General features: G+C 36.2%; 1 protein-coding gene across 1 annotated transcript; it reads left to right on the plus strand.

Annotated features, from left to right (window-relative positions):
- Nucleotides 1–11,840: 11,840 nt before the first annotated feature.
- Nucleotides 11,841–12,365, plus strand: LOC147569008 (AP2/ERF and B3 domain-containing transcription repressor RAV2-like). Its single transcript, XM_086661606.1, has one exon. It carries the CDS (start codon nt 11,841–11,843, stop codon nt 12,363–12,365), a length of 525 nt encoding a protein of 174 aa, XP_086517732.1.
- The last annotated feature ends 1,985 nt before the right edge of the window (nt 12,366–14,350 follow it).

Below are 14,350 nucleotides of genomic sequence, written 5' to 3' on the forward strand. Positions count from 1 at the left end.
TAAATTTAGTTACCTTTAGTCGACGGAAACGTTGTCGTGGGTCTAGTTTGTAACTCTTTTGTGTAATTGTGTGTATATTATTTATTTATCCTGAAAAATTAAAATCAAGTGGATTGGGTTAATTTAATGTTTCTATTTTTAAACAAGAGCTTCTATTTCTTTATGATCTCAAAAATCCTCATCAGACAGGACTTTCTAATTTCCATTGAATTAGACAAATCACACACCGACTATTTTCTTTCTCAGAACATAAATACCATTTGCCGGTTCAACGCTTCCTCATTCATCATCAACTTTCTCTAGCGAATTACAACAATTCCTAATAGTGACTCCACAGAAGATTGATTTCAAGGTGGTGAAAGAATTACTAATAAACTATTCTTGTGATAGTCTGATAGAGAAGAAGAACCATTCAGCATTAATTAAAGTGAGTCTCTCTCAACAAGATTTCCTCTTTAACCTATCTAATTAATTATTTCTATTTTTTAGTTTATTCAAAACCAAAAGTTAAATACCGTATAGTAAGATTTAAGGGTTTAGGGTTTTAGGAGTTCAATTTAATTCTCTTTATACATATAGAACTTGTATAGACGCATTACTAAAACAAAATCAAAACAGGAACGTCGATATGAATCACGAACACGAAAAACATTCACTTCTACTACATGGTTCACTGCTTAAAGTTCAAGAAATAATTGAAGAATGGAAGAATAAGGTTGATAATGTTGAACGGATAGGAAACCATGCAAAGTCAGCTAATGGAAGAAAACCTAGCCATGCAAGGCAAAGAGAGTTACTATTTATGAAGCAATTGACTTTACAGGATATTAAACATGACCTAGCTATACCAATAACAGAGGCCAGGAGGCATATGCCCCTAATACGTCTATCGGAGAAAATGTTCAAGACGCAAATCATAAAACTATCAGAAAACAAGAACAAGAAAAAATGGTGGAAGATGAGGTACACATATTGTGAAAAAAGCCAAACTTACTGTGTAACACGAAAATGGAAAAAGTTTGTTAGATTTCATGGACTGAAGACAGGTGATATCGTTCAATTTTATAAACTAGAAGGAAGGGATAATAAGTATTTCGGGATTGATTTTTGTCGTCAACAAACAGGAGTACCCTTTCAGAATAGTACTGGTGAAGTTGTTAGTGATTTTGAAGCTGAGAACGCAAATATTAAGAGTAGTAGTAAAAGTAGAGCAGTAAAAAGAATGCGTGAATTCATACCGAGGATTTCACCACTGAACCCAACTCGATGTAGTAGCCTTAATTGTATTATTGATAAACCGATGACATCTACTGCACCTATCATATAAGAAGACTATGCCATTCTAATTCGTATCTGTGAGTTTGTTTGTCAAGCTGTGTATATCTCTCGTACATTATTATACAATGATTAGTATATTTTTCGTCTTGGTGGTGGTAATTTTATATATTTTTTGTACCTTATTTATTTCTTTTTGGACCAAAGGTTAATCCTATAATGTACGAAGAGTGACCCCTCAAAACATCTATGAGAAGTTTTATAAGGCCTCCCCAATTTTGTTAAAAGGCCTCCCCATGAACCATTTTACTTTAAGCATAGAATAATCTGGACTTTTATGAAACAAGACCTCATAGGATGTAAGATGGGAGAGTACCTTTGTGGGAGTTCTGTTGATGACATAAGAAGCTGTATCATAGGCATGGAACCAAAAATGGGAAGGCATAGATGCCTGAAACAACAAGGTGTTGCCTACTGATGTTATCTGCCTATTTTTTCTCTCAGCTGGCCCATTTTGTTCAGGAGTGTGTGGGCAGGAACTTCTAAATATAATCTCACATTTATTCAAATGAGCATTAAACTCCCCTTTGGATAGCTCAGCTGCTCCATCACTTTGAAAACATTTGATGGAGACTGAGAAGAATCTCTTATAGTGTCTTTGGAAGTTTTGAAAACAACCCAAACTGTCTGACCTGAGTTTCATAGGGTATATCCAAAAGAATTTGCTGAAATCATCCATGAACAAGATATAGTACCTGATACCAGACTTTGTTGTCATAGGTGCTGGCCCCCAGATGTCACAATGTATCAATTGAAGAGGTCCTGAGGATGTATTATCAGAGGAGATCAGAAAAGGCAATTTGTGACTCTTACTCAACTGACAAGAGGAACATAGTGATGAAAAGTCTCTAAAACTTAATTTAATCTTCTTTTCCTTGTCTAAGCTCAGCATAATCTCCTTAGAAGGATGGCCAAGCCTATTATGCCATATTGTGGCAGATGCAGTCACAGAATAAGCCTCCTGATGGGCTTAAAAGGTTACCCTAAATAGGTTACCACCCGCAAGTATACGGGCATCAAGTGATAATTCCGGTAAGACCGGTTCGTTCCTCAGAGACTAAGTCAATCTATTCCAAAATTTAGAAGTAAACGGTTTTCTTTTCGAAATTGATTTGGTGATAAAATACTAAAGCAAATAATTAGACAAGTAAAAAAAATGGGAAGTGAACTCAAATGGGGAGAGAGCCTAGGATTTCGAATCCGTTCTAATCATCCACAACCGTTGACCTAAATCTCATATCTTTTATGGCTCACTATGATTAATTATTGACGACTCTAACTATTACTTATCAACTATCAAGTATCCATCATTAAAGAACCTAACCTAAATATGATGGATCAAGACTTATGAAGCATAAGCAATGAAATATTAGCCGTGTTTCAACATTCGACTATTAACTAAGAAGCATTAGTCATTAAAGATGCTACTCTAAATATGACAAATCAACTTAACAATATAAAGCAAAGAAGAATTACAAACATTAATCAAAAATCAATTCACATGAGTTGCCTATCAAATTTGTAAGATAATAAATCAATAATCGTGTAAAACCATAACTTCATCAAATCCCTAGACTAGAAAATTAGTTACTCATGATCATTAAAGCATCTCAGACAAGGGTTTCATTGGAAAATTTAGAACAAAGAAAATTAGAGAGATATCACCTAATTCAGAAACTTTGAGATGATGTTGGTGATGATAATAGATGGAGAATTATATGATTAAGATGAACGATGAAATGACGGCGATTCCTCTCACAAGAACCAAATCAAACAATAACCTTCACTTAATTTTAATCGAATCAAACAAATTCCACAAAAACAAAACATCTCTCTTTGACTTCTCTTTATTTCTCTTTCAATTCCAAGGACAAATAATCAATACCAAAACAAATCAATGAAGATGATAACAGAAGAAGAAGGATTGAATAGACGATTGATTAGAAATGATGATTGTGAACTCAATAATCCTCTCTGTTTAATTTGATTTTTCTCTACAATCACTCTATCTCTTTACTGATTTCCACTCTCACTCTCTCTGTAAATCTCCATCTCTCTCTCTCTCTAAGCTATTAATTTCTCTCTCACAAAGAAATAAAATAAATCAAAGGAAGAAGAGAAAATAAATCAGAACAATGGTGGTTTCAGTTCTTCTTTCCCAGCCGAATGGAGATGATAAAAAAATGATGAACTTTCTCTCTCTCTCTCTCTCTCTCTAATATTTCTGCTTAGTTGAGCTTTTGAGATGAGATGATCCCCCCAAACATGAGATGATCTTGAGCTGTTCCTGTTCTCTGTTTATATAGAGATAAGATAAGAGAGAAAAAGAATTGGAAACAACTGGTCCTCTCTATCAATCCAGCAACCAAAATATATCTTCACCTGAAATCTTTCTCTCTTTTGATTGTAAATACCCTGTTTAATTCTCTAAATATCATTAGCCGAATCCTCTTCTTCAATTTCTATGTGAGAGAATTTCTATTTCTCTCACTAAAAGAAATCTCCATCTTCACACTATCTTAGATTTCCAAATTAAGCCGAGTGGATGAAGAAGATAACATCTATCAATCTCTTCCAAAAATATTCAATCTCTCTCTCTCTCTCTTCTGTTTAATCTTAGAACTCAATACTCCAATCTTTCCTGTGATTTTATGTACTCTTTCTCTCTCTAATCTTGCAATCAAATCTCTGAAATAAAAAACCGAATCTATCTCTCTACTGTCTGAGAAAATCTCTTGAAATTCTTTTCCTGTTTCCATAACCTCAATAACTCTCAATCATATCTCCTTCTTCCAGCTATTATAATCTCTTTCCTTCTTTATGTATAAGCAGCACCAAATCAGTAGATTTCTCACTGAAAACAACTCACTATTATCACTGAGATTTCATCTTTCCAAAATATCAATTATTTCCATCTCTTGGTTTTAAATCTTTCCTTATCTCTCTAAATATAATTTCCAGCAGTTCTTATCAAAAATATCACCTCAAATCTTGTTCCAGCTCACAAGATGAAAAGAGAAATTTCCTTCTCTCTCTCTAGAAAATAACTAAGTCATCTCTTCTTTCCTTTTTGTTGAAGAGAAGATCTCTTTCTCTCTCTACTCTTATGGAATGAGGAGATAAGAGAGATATAAAATTCCAACATTTTAGGAAAGAGAGTGATCCACGTCCTTGGTTGAAATTTAGAGGTCATTCACTGTAGTAAGGATTAGTGAATTAATATGCACCGAAAGAGTCACGCCGTCCGATCCTCACAAATGTGTTCCCGTCCGTCAGATCATGGTGGGAGTACCGTATTACTGTGTACCAAGTTGCATTAAATTAGAGCTTGGACTTGATCCCGATAGTGACCCTCTCGTGTCCCACCAATATACCGAAATATCACCAGGACTGTTGGATTGCACGCCACATGTCACTAAAAGATTTGTGTTGACCTTTTGCCCGATTGATTCTTGACTCGAACTTTGACCTCACCTAAATTGCTCGTCCGGACTCCGATTTGACTTCTGTTTTCACCTACGGATCCGTCTTTGACTCTACTTTTACCTAATCGTCAACATTGGCTAAAATACCAGAATCTCCAAATGACCAAACTACCCTTTTGTGCGTCTTTATCTCGTTTTTAACCATTTTCCGTGCTCAATTGCATAGAAACCACCTGAGTGAGAGAAACAAGCAAATCATCAGAGTAACCGCTCGAAAGTGACTAACTAACCCGAGTTAAGAGATTCAGATGAGATATTTTCATGGCTCATCACCTCCTCCATGCTCTCATTTGTGCTCTTATAAGGACCAGTGGTGAGATCAATGTTGTATAGATTGTTGACTATAGGGCCATCAACAAGTACCTCTTTGGACCATAGATCCCTAACAAGAAACCCCCAAGGCAAAAATTCCACACTACAAAAATTCTCTTTAGTAAATTTTGAAATAGAATGGAGATTCTTTTAAATTGTTGGTACATGGAGTACCTTCTGAGTTGAAAGGATGCTGACCCAGTACTCACATTTGCCTGACCAGTATTATCAATGGGTAAGGACTTTCCATCTCCTATCATGACACCATTTTTGCCTGTATAAGGGGTACTAACAGTCAGATTTCCTTTAATGCAAGTCATGTGGCTGCTGGCACCTGTATCAGCAATCCACTTCTTATCATTGGCATTGGAACCAGATGAATATGATTCTTCTTGAGTGGGTTGATTGATGTCAACACTATGATGGAACTGTGCCTGTTCTTCTTCCTCATTATGTTGTTCCAAGAACCCATCTTCTTCTTCTTCTTCTTCTTCATCTAGTTCTTGCAAGTGTATATTTGCAAAGTTTCTTTGAGGAGGTTTGTTAGAAGTGGAAGATTCTGAAAAATCTTTAAACCTCATCCTGCATTGTCTTGTTGTATGCCCCCACTTACAACAAATAGCAAAAGGGATTGTTCTATAATCAAAGAATATGTTTCTTGGTTGAGACACTGGTTGTCTTTGATTTTTTGTAGGATTTGGTATCAATAAGTACTAGGGAGATTTTATAGGGCCCCCTCATTTTTGTTAAAAGGCCCCCCCCCCCCCCCCTCAATGATAATTTACCAAGTAAAATGGTTCACGGGGAGGCCTTTTAACAAAATTGGGGAGGCCTTATAAAACTTCCCTAAGTACTATTTATGTTTATGAACAAAAATTGATTTTAGATAAATTTCTATTTAGATTTACGTACAAAATTTTATTTTAGATAAATTTTTATTAAGATATTTATATATTATCTTTAAATTCTAACCCTTTGATGTATCGTGTTATTTTTTCATATCTACGAATTTGAAAAAATAAAACTGATTTTAATATATTACAAAGTTGATGTGTATATTTTATGCTAAAAAAGGTTGTTGTGTATTTTATGTAGTTTAAGTAAGGGTAAAAGTGAACTTTTACAAATATTTACATTCATATTCCTATACGAACCAAACACCTAATTAGGAATATGTCAGGAATCAAATTCCCATTCCTGGTCAAGCCAAACATCAGACTACAGTAATCTGATTCCCAAGAATCACGTTACGGGAATGTGATTCCCAAGAATCACATTTCATTCCCGCGCGCCAAACATGGCCTTAGGGTTTGAGAGTGGATGAATTGGGAATGGAGGCTTTAGTCGAAGGTGATTCTGGGGTTTTACTAAACCTAATCTCGGCCGTTGATCCTGAGGTGCCGTGGCAAATTCGAAATGAAATCAACGGTTTAAGATTGAGATTAAACGGGCGACAGGTGGAGATAAGTTACTGTGATCGTATTTACAACGGGGACGCTCACTTATTAGCGGGTTCGGTTTATGACAAGCAGACATGATTTATATCGTTTTAGTACTTCTGGCTTTAAATTTAGTTACCTTTAGTCCCTTTTGTAACGGAAACGTTGTCGTGGGTCTACTTTGTAACTCTTTTGTTTAAATTTAGTCAAAGCAGTCTGTAAAAATGGTTTGGTGTAAAACCTAAAGCCACATCATAAGGAATCAGGTCAAGTGGATTGGGTTAATTTAATCTTTCTATTTTTAAACAAGAGCTTCTATTTCTTTATGATCTCCAAAATCTTCATCAGACAGGACTTTCTAATTTCCATTGAATTAGACAAATCACACACCGACTATTTTCTTTCTCAGAACATAAATACCATTTGCCCGTTCAAGGCTTCCTCATTCATCATCAACTTTCTCCAGCGAATTACAACAATTTGCCCGTTCAAGACTCCACAGAAGATTGATTTCAAGGCGGTGAAAGAATTAATAAACTATTCTTGTGATAGAGAAGAAGAACCATTCAGCATTAATTAAAGTGAGTCTCTCTCAACAAGATTTCCTTTGTAACCTATGTAATTAATTATTTCTATTTTTTAGTTTGTTCAAAACCAAAAGTTAAATACCGTATAGTAAGATTTAAGGGTTTAGGGTTTTAGGAGTTCAATTTAATTCTCTTTATACATATAGAACTTGTATAGACGCATTACTAAAACAAAATCAAGTAATATTGGCAAGAAAGTCTCATACATCAATCAGTATTGTGTTCTATGTGGACAGGAAAAAAGAAACGACATACCATCTCTTTGGAAAATGTCCAAGATATAAAGATCTCAGAACAACAATACTACAAAGAACAATGATAGATGTTGGGTGGTCTTTGGCCTCTCTTACCCCAAAAGCTAGCTAGCTAAAGAGGTAAGGCTCATCCCACACTTATTAATACACTTCCTGCCCCTTCCACAACCAATGTGGGATTAACCTAACAATCTCCTCCTCACAGATTGACTCTTAACTTCAATTCACAGATTGACTCTTAACTTCAATTCACACATTGACTCTTAACTTCAATAGTTATTGGGCCGATACTTGTTATGACCTGGGCTCTGATACCAGGGTTGGGTGGTCTTGGACCTCTCTTACCCCAAAAGCTAGCTCAAGAGGTAAGGCTCATCCACACTTATTAACACACTCCCTGCCCCTTCCACAACCAATGTGGGATTAACCTAACGATAGATTTGGTTAGATCCTTAGAAGAAATATTTTTACAAGATGACAGAGGTAATAAAAAAAAGGTATACTCTTACACACCTGATGTGGGAGTGGTGGAAAGCTCGTAATGAGTTTCATTTTCAATATAAGGAACCAGATCTACTTCGATGTTCCTGGAAAGCTAAAGATTCTTTAAGGTTTGTCTCAGATATCTTAAATACATCATCTTCTAACTCCTTTTTACAGGTGGGAACATGTTGTCCTCCTCCATACAAACAAATGAAGATAAACTTCGTTCTTACCGTGAACAACAAGCTTCTTATGCAGCTAAAAACTGGGAGGCAACGATTCTAGGAACAAAATCAAGAGCCATTCAACCAAAATTGGCAATCTACAGTGAACTTTTAGGGTTTGAGAGTGGATGAATTGGGACCGGAGGCATTTATAGTCGAAGTTGATTCTAGGGTTTTACTAAACCTAATCTCGGTCGTTGATCCGGAGGTACCGTGGCAAATTCGAAATGAAATCAACAGTTTAAGATTGAGATTAAACGGGCGGCAGGTGGAGATAAGTTACTGTGATCGTATTTACAACGGGGACGCTCACTTATTAGTGGCTTCGGTTTATGACAAGAAGACGTGATTTATATCGTTTTAGTACTTCTGGCTTTAAATTTAGTTACCTTTAGTCCCTTTTGTAACGGAAATGTTGTCGTGGGTCTACTTTGTAACTCTTTTGTTTAAATTTAGTTAAAGCAGACTGTAAAAATGGTTTGGTGTAAAACCTAAAGCCACATCATAAGGAATCAGATCAAGTGGATTGGGTTAATTTAATCTTTCTATTTTTAAACAAGAGCTTCTATTTCTTTATGATCTCCAAAATCTTCATCAGACAGGACTTTCTAATTTCCATTGAATTAGACAAATCACACACCGACTATTTTCTTTCTCAGAACATAAATACCATTTGTCCGTTCAAGGCTTCCTCATTCATCATCAACTATGCTATAGGGTATGGCTGGTCCCTACAGCATAGCTGGCCTTCCTTTGGCTGGGCCTTTTGTCCGACCCATTACCCTTTCATCTTGGGCTTTTGCTATCTTTGCCTATGACCTTTTGGACATATTAATAGATCTAGTCCACAGTTATATGTCTCATCCCTCTGGTCTTATTTTCCGATCAAATCGAAACTCTTTAGTGTAACCCGATGTAGGATCCATACGGAGTTAGTCGCGAATCACTCGAGTTATTCGACGAGTAGTTGGTTCTAGCTAACTATTACGATCCCTAATTCGTCCGGAATTTGATGCCCTTCTTCAACAATTGTTCTATCCGACAAATTGATCGCATTGCCACATTGCCACATTGGTCGAAGGACACCTCCTTAAGAAACAGAGAATGATACCACAAAATGAAAGAGGGAAGTATTATTACTTGGACATAAAGCGGGGGAGAAAAAAAATCAAGGACAAAAGAGGAAATGGGAAAACAACCGTTGTAGTTATATGATTATAGTTAGTTTTGGGGCCAAATCAAAATATAGGAGGCTAACAATAAGTTGGTGGCAACATGAGAGCTAAATAAGAATTAACACTAAAAGCAACTTTGCCATAGTAATGGGCGGGGCTAAGTAAAAATGGTTTGGTGTAAAACCTAAAGCCACGTCATAAGGAATCAGGTCAAGTGGATTGGGTTAATTTAATCTTTCTATTTTTAAACAAGAGCTTCTATTTCTTTATGATCTCCAAAATCCTCGTCAGACAGGACTTTCTAATTTCCATTGAATTAGACAAATTACAAACCGACTATTTTCTTTCTCTCTTTCTCAGAACATAAATACCATTTGCCCGTTCAAGGCTTCCTCATTCATCATCAACTTTCTCTAGCGAATTACAACAATTCCTAATAGTGACTCCTGATGAGACATGAAATGTCCCATCTGAGTCTCTTAATTTGGACAAGTTAGTCTATCTAGGGCAGTTACTCTCATGAAATTACTCCTTTTTCTACTCAGGTACCTTTTTCAGAGTTATGTGTGCAAAGCGGATAAAAGTCGGAGAAAACGCAGACTAGGGGTATTTTGGTCATTTGCTGATTCTGATTTCATGATCAGTATTAGTGCTCGGATGGAAAGTAGAGTCCAAGACGAACCCGTAGGCGAAAACGGAAGTCAAATCGGAGTTCGGATGAGTAAAATAGAGCGAGTCAAAGTTTGGGTCAAATTCAGTTGACCAAAGGTCAAGAGGGACACGTGGCGCGCATCCAGGAAGTCATCGGAGGGACCAGAGAAGTCGCGGGACACCTTCTGTCACGGTCAGGAGTACACGAAGCTATTATCAAAACACGGGATTATTTAACGGTCCCGATTTAGCCGAGACATGTGGCGACATCCAAGAGCAGGAGCCGTACCATTTTCCGTCCGGCCGCGACGCACTGGATTAGGAGCATATAACCTCCTCAACGGCCGGCGTCTTCTCATCGGGCTTTTCTCTCTCTTTCTAAAAAACCGAGAGTTATCAAAAGAGGGTTGTTCGGATTCGATGGGATTCGATTCAAAATAAAATCAGAAACAAAGGAGGAGAGAAGGAGAGCCCGGTCTATAAAGAACAGTAGAGAGAGAGAGAAGGATATCTCTCGGCTGGGGGGTCATCTTCCCGGAGCTCAACCCTAACAGAAATTATTAGAGAAAGAGAGAGAGGAGAATAGAGAGGGAATCGGTTTGGAGAACAGAAAAACAGAGAGAAGGACAGGAGAGAGAGAGACAGAAACCGAGAGCCATGAATGTAGTTTTTCTCGATTTTTTTTATTTCTCTTTTGTTCCCTCTGCTTCTTAGTGAGAGAGAGAGAGAGATTAAAGAGGAAGAGAGAAAGTTAGAGAGAGAGACAGAGAGATTGTAGAGAGAGAGAGAGACTCGGTTGTAAACATTAAAATCATCTTTATTTTATTTTCGATTTGTTCTCTTTCTTTTTGTTTCCTGTTAGTGAGAGAACAAGAAATAACATAGAGAGAGAGAGATTAGATTAAGAAAAGAAAAAGAAAACAGGAGGTTAGAGAGAGAAAACAGAGTTGAAGAAGAAGAGAAAATAATTTTCTCAGAGAGGAAAATATTTCCGGGAAGACGAGAAAATCGTTTTCCCAGAGGGTGCGTTTGGCAGATTTCCGGAAAAACAGAAGGAAATCAATTCCTTAAGGGTCTGTTTGGTGCGAAAAGCGCAGAAAAGTAAGTTTCTTTCTTCTTTTTCTTCTATTACTTCAAATATTTATCGTTTCTAGCATGAGTAGCTAAGTCCGTTATATCTAGGGTTTTAGATGAAGTTTAAATAATTATTCTAATGATAAATTTATTACAGTTTTTATTATTTTAACGATAATATCTTCCGGGTTTTTTTTAGACCGTTCATGGACTGAAAACCTGAGTTATACAAAGAACTATCGAATTAGACCAAAACTAATTTGTCCTTAGAATTGTTAGGAAAACGGATTCGAAAACCCTAGGTTCCCTTTGTCTGAATATCGAAATATTTATTTATTTATTTATTTTTCTTGAGTTTTATATTTTAATTCTATTTTATCACCATCAAAACCAATTTTAAATCTCAATAGTTTTAAGGTTAGAATTAATTTAACTTAGTCTCTGAGGAACGAACCGGTCTTACCGGAACTATTACTTGACTCCCGTATACTTGCGGGTGGAGACCTTTTAGGGTAACCTTTTAGGCCCATCAACTCCACAGAAGATTTATTTCAAGGTGGTGAAAGAATTAATAAACTATTCTTGTGATAGAGAAGAAGAACCATTCAAGCATTAATTAAAGTGAGTCTCTCTCAACAAGATTTCCTTTTTAACCTATCTAATTAATTATTTCTATTTTTTAGTTTGTTCAAAACCAAAAGTTAAATACCGTATAGTAAGATTTAAGGGTTTAGGGTTTAGGAGTTCAATTTAATTCTCTTTATACATATAGAACTTGTATAGACGCATTACTAAAACAAAATCAAAACAGGAACGTCGATATGAAGCAATTGACTTTACAGGATACTAAACATGACCTAGCTATACCAATAACAGAGGCCAGGAGGCATATGCCCGTAATACGTCTATCGGAGAAAATGTTCAAGACGCAGATCATAAAACTATCAGAAAACAAGAACAAGAAAAAATGGTGGAAGATGCGGTACAAATATTGTGAAAAAAGCCAAACTTACTGTGTAACACGAAAATGGAAAAAGTTTGTTAGATTTCATGGACTGAAGACAGGTGATATCGTTCAATTTTATAAACTAGAAGGAAGGGATAATAAGTATTTCGGGATTGATTTTTGTCGTCAACAAACTGGAGTACGCTTTCAGAATAGTACTAGTGAAGTTGTTAGTGATTTTGAAGTTGAGAATGCAAATATTAAGAGTAGTAGTAAAAGTAGAGCAGTAAAAAGAATGCGTGAATTCGTACCGAGGATTTCACCACTGAACCCAACTCGATGTAGTGGCATTACTAGTATTATTGATAAACCGATGACCTCTACTCCATCGATCATATAAGAAGACTGCCATTCTAATTCGTATATGTGAGTTTGTATATTATTTTACAATGATTAGTATATTTTTCATCTTGGTGGTGGTAATTTTATATATTTTTTGTACCTTATTTATTTCTTTTTGGACCAAAGATTAATCCTATAATGTATGAAGACTGACCCCTCAAAACTTCTCTTTGTTTGAGTTTCTTGTTCATCTTTTCTGTTTGCGTGTAATTTTCTCTTTTCAAAACTCCTTCATTTTGTCTCTAAACTACTTGCTCAACTTTTCATTGAAATGGGGTTTTCTAAAAGGAATGAAACAAAAATAAACTTCCAAGACAGATCAGATGGGAGTATTGAAGGAGCTCCCCTTAATCCTACCGATCGACCTCTCCATTATATGACATGTAAAATAATTATGCTAACACAACATCATACATTTTCAATGAGAGAGGGGAAATACCGTTACTTGAAAGTGAAAAAAATTTGAGAGAGAAAGGAAGATGAAAGAGGGAGAAAGAAAGTGAGATCATAAATGAGAGAGGGGAAATAGTGTTACTTTGATATTAGAGAAACAATCCCATGGAAATAAAAGAGTTTTCTGGAACGTTTTCCATGGAATATACACTAGAATTAATGTTAGGAACAAAGAAAAGCACCGACGTTAGCATTTGGGTCAAGAGTTTGTTCGCTATAGGGTCAGAGTCACAGACTAACTATTGACCCAGTTGACTAGAGACGGTCGTCAACAACCGTTAGTTTGTGACCTAAATGCTAATGACATTAGTTTTTCATTGATCCTAACGCTAACTTTACCTTTTAATCATTAGAACATGGGAGTCTGAAGGGAAATCGGTGAAAGATGTGTGGGTTTCAGGGGTGTACACATTTTCGATGGAAAACTTGTCAGACGTAGAGCGGATCTTAGTCCCAAGGTAGCTCCTCCACCATCGTTAGCTTTGCGAAGGACACGGTCCCTGTTCGACGATCCCTCAGTAGAGAGTCGTGGACACCGACGACCTACCGTTAGTAGAAAGACAAGTTGTGTTAGCATATGTCACTCCAATGGATCTAGTGTTTAGCATAGGCCCCTTCAATATATCAAGGAAATAATCGTAAGAACTAGTTTGATGAGATTTCCAGAGGACATGTATCAAACGTTTGTGAAGAAAATTAGGTTCATGTGATATTTGTGAAAAATATTTTGAAAGTTCCACGATTACAAAGAAGAGGGTCCTGAAAACAAAGAGAAAGTGATCTAGAGAATTTGTAGGGATAATAATCTCATATTTCAAGGCACTGGTACAACAATTTTCACATCAGAAAGACGCAATGTTTTGAGGACATGTATTAAGTGCAGAATAAAGCACGTTCCCTCTACGATCGACATATTGAATTTGATGAACATTTATGTTTCTGAATTACATTGGAGTTTTGCTATATTGATCAATGTGTTTTTATTTTGGCATTATAATTTACTTCTAAGATATTTTGTGTCAGAGTCAACAAAAAGTAGCGGCATAACCTTCAAAAACCCCTAGAGGTCCCGCAATCGACCCCTAGAGGAGGTGGAATTATTGGGTTATTGAATTTGGATTATTAGGGTATAAATAATGTAGTTGGGCTTTAGGTTGTAGTTAGTTGGGCTTTATGCCATAGTCTAATTGGATTTTAGGCATGTTCTTGTTAACAGTGCCAGTTATCGTGCTTATCACATCTTTGGTGTATAAATGTCGTTGTCATGACTATAGTACATCGTAGTCAATTTCCAAAAAAACATAAAGTAGCAGCATTAGCATTTGGGTCACAGACTAACGGTTGTTAACTACCGTCTCTAGTCAATTGGGTCAACGGTTAGTCTGTGACCCAGACCCTATGATAAACAAACTCTTGACCCCAAATACTTACTTTTCTTTTACTCTAACACTAAAAATCCATCCTCATTTGTTATTTCATGTAATTGTATAAGTTTGTTGTTTGGTTGAGAACGAATTTCCACGAAAATGG

The sequence above is a fragment of the Eschscholzia californica genome, unplaced genomic scaffold (genome assembly GCF_041429995.1).
Source record: "Eschscholzia californica isolate CP2 unplaced genomic scaffold, dmEscCali1.0.p SCAF_1, whole genome shotgun sequence".
Taxonomy (NCBI): Eukaryota; Viridiplantae; Streptophyta; class Magnoliopsida; order Ranunculales; family Papaveraceae; genus Eschscholzia; species Eschscholzia californica.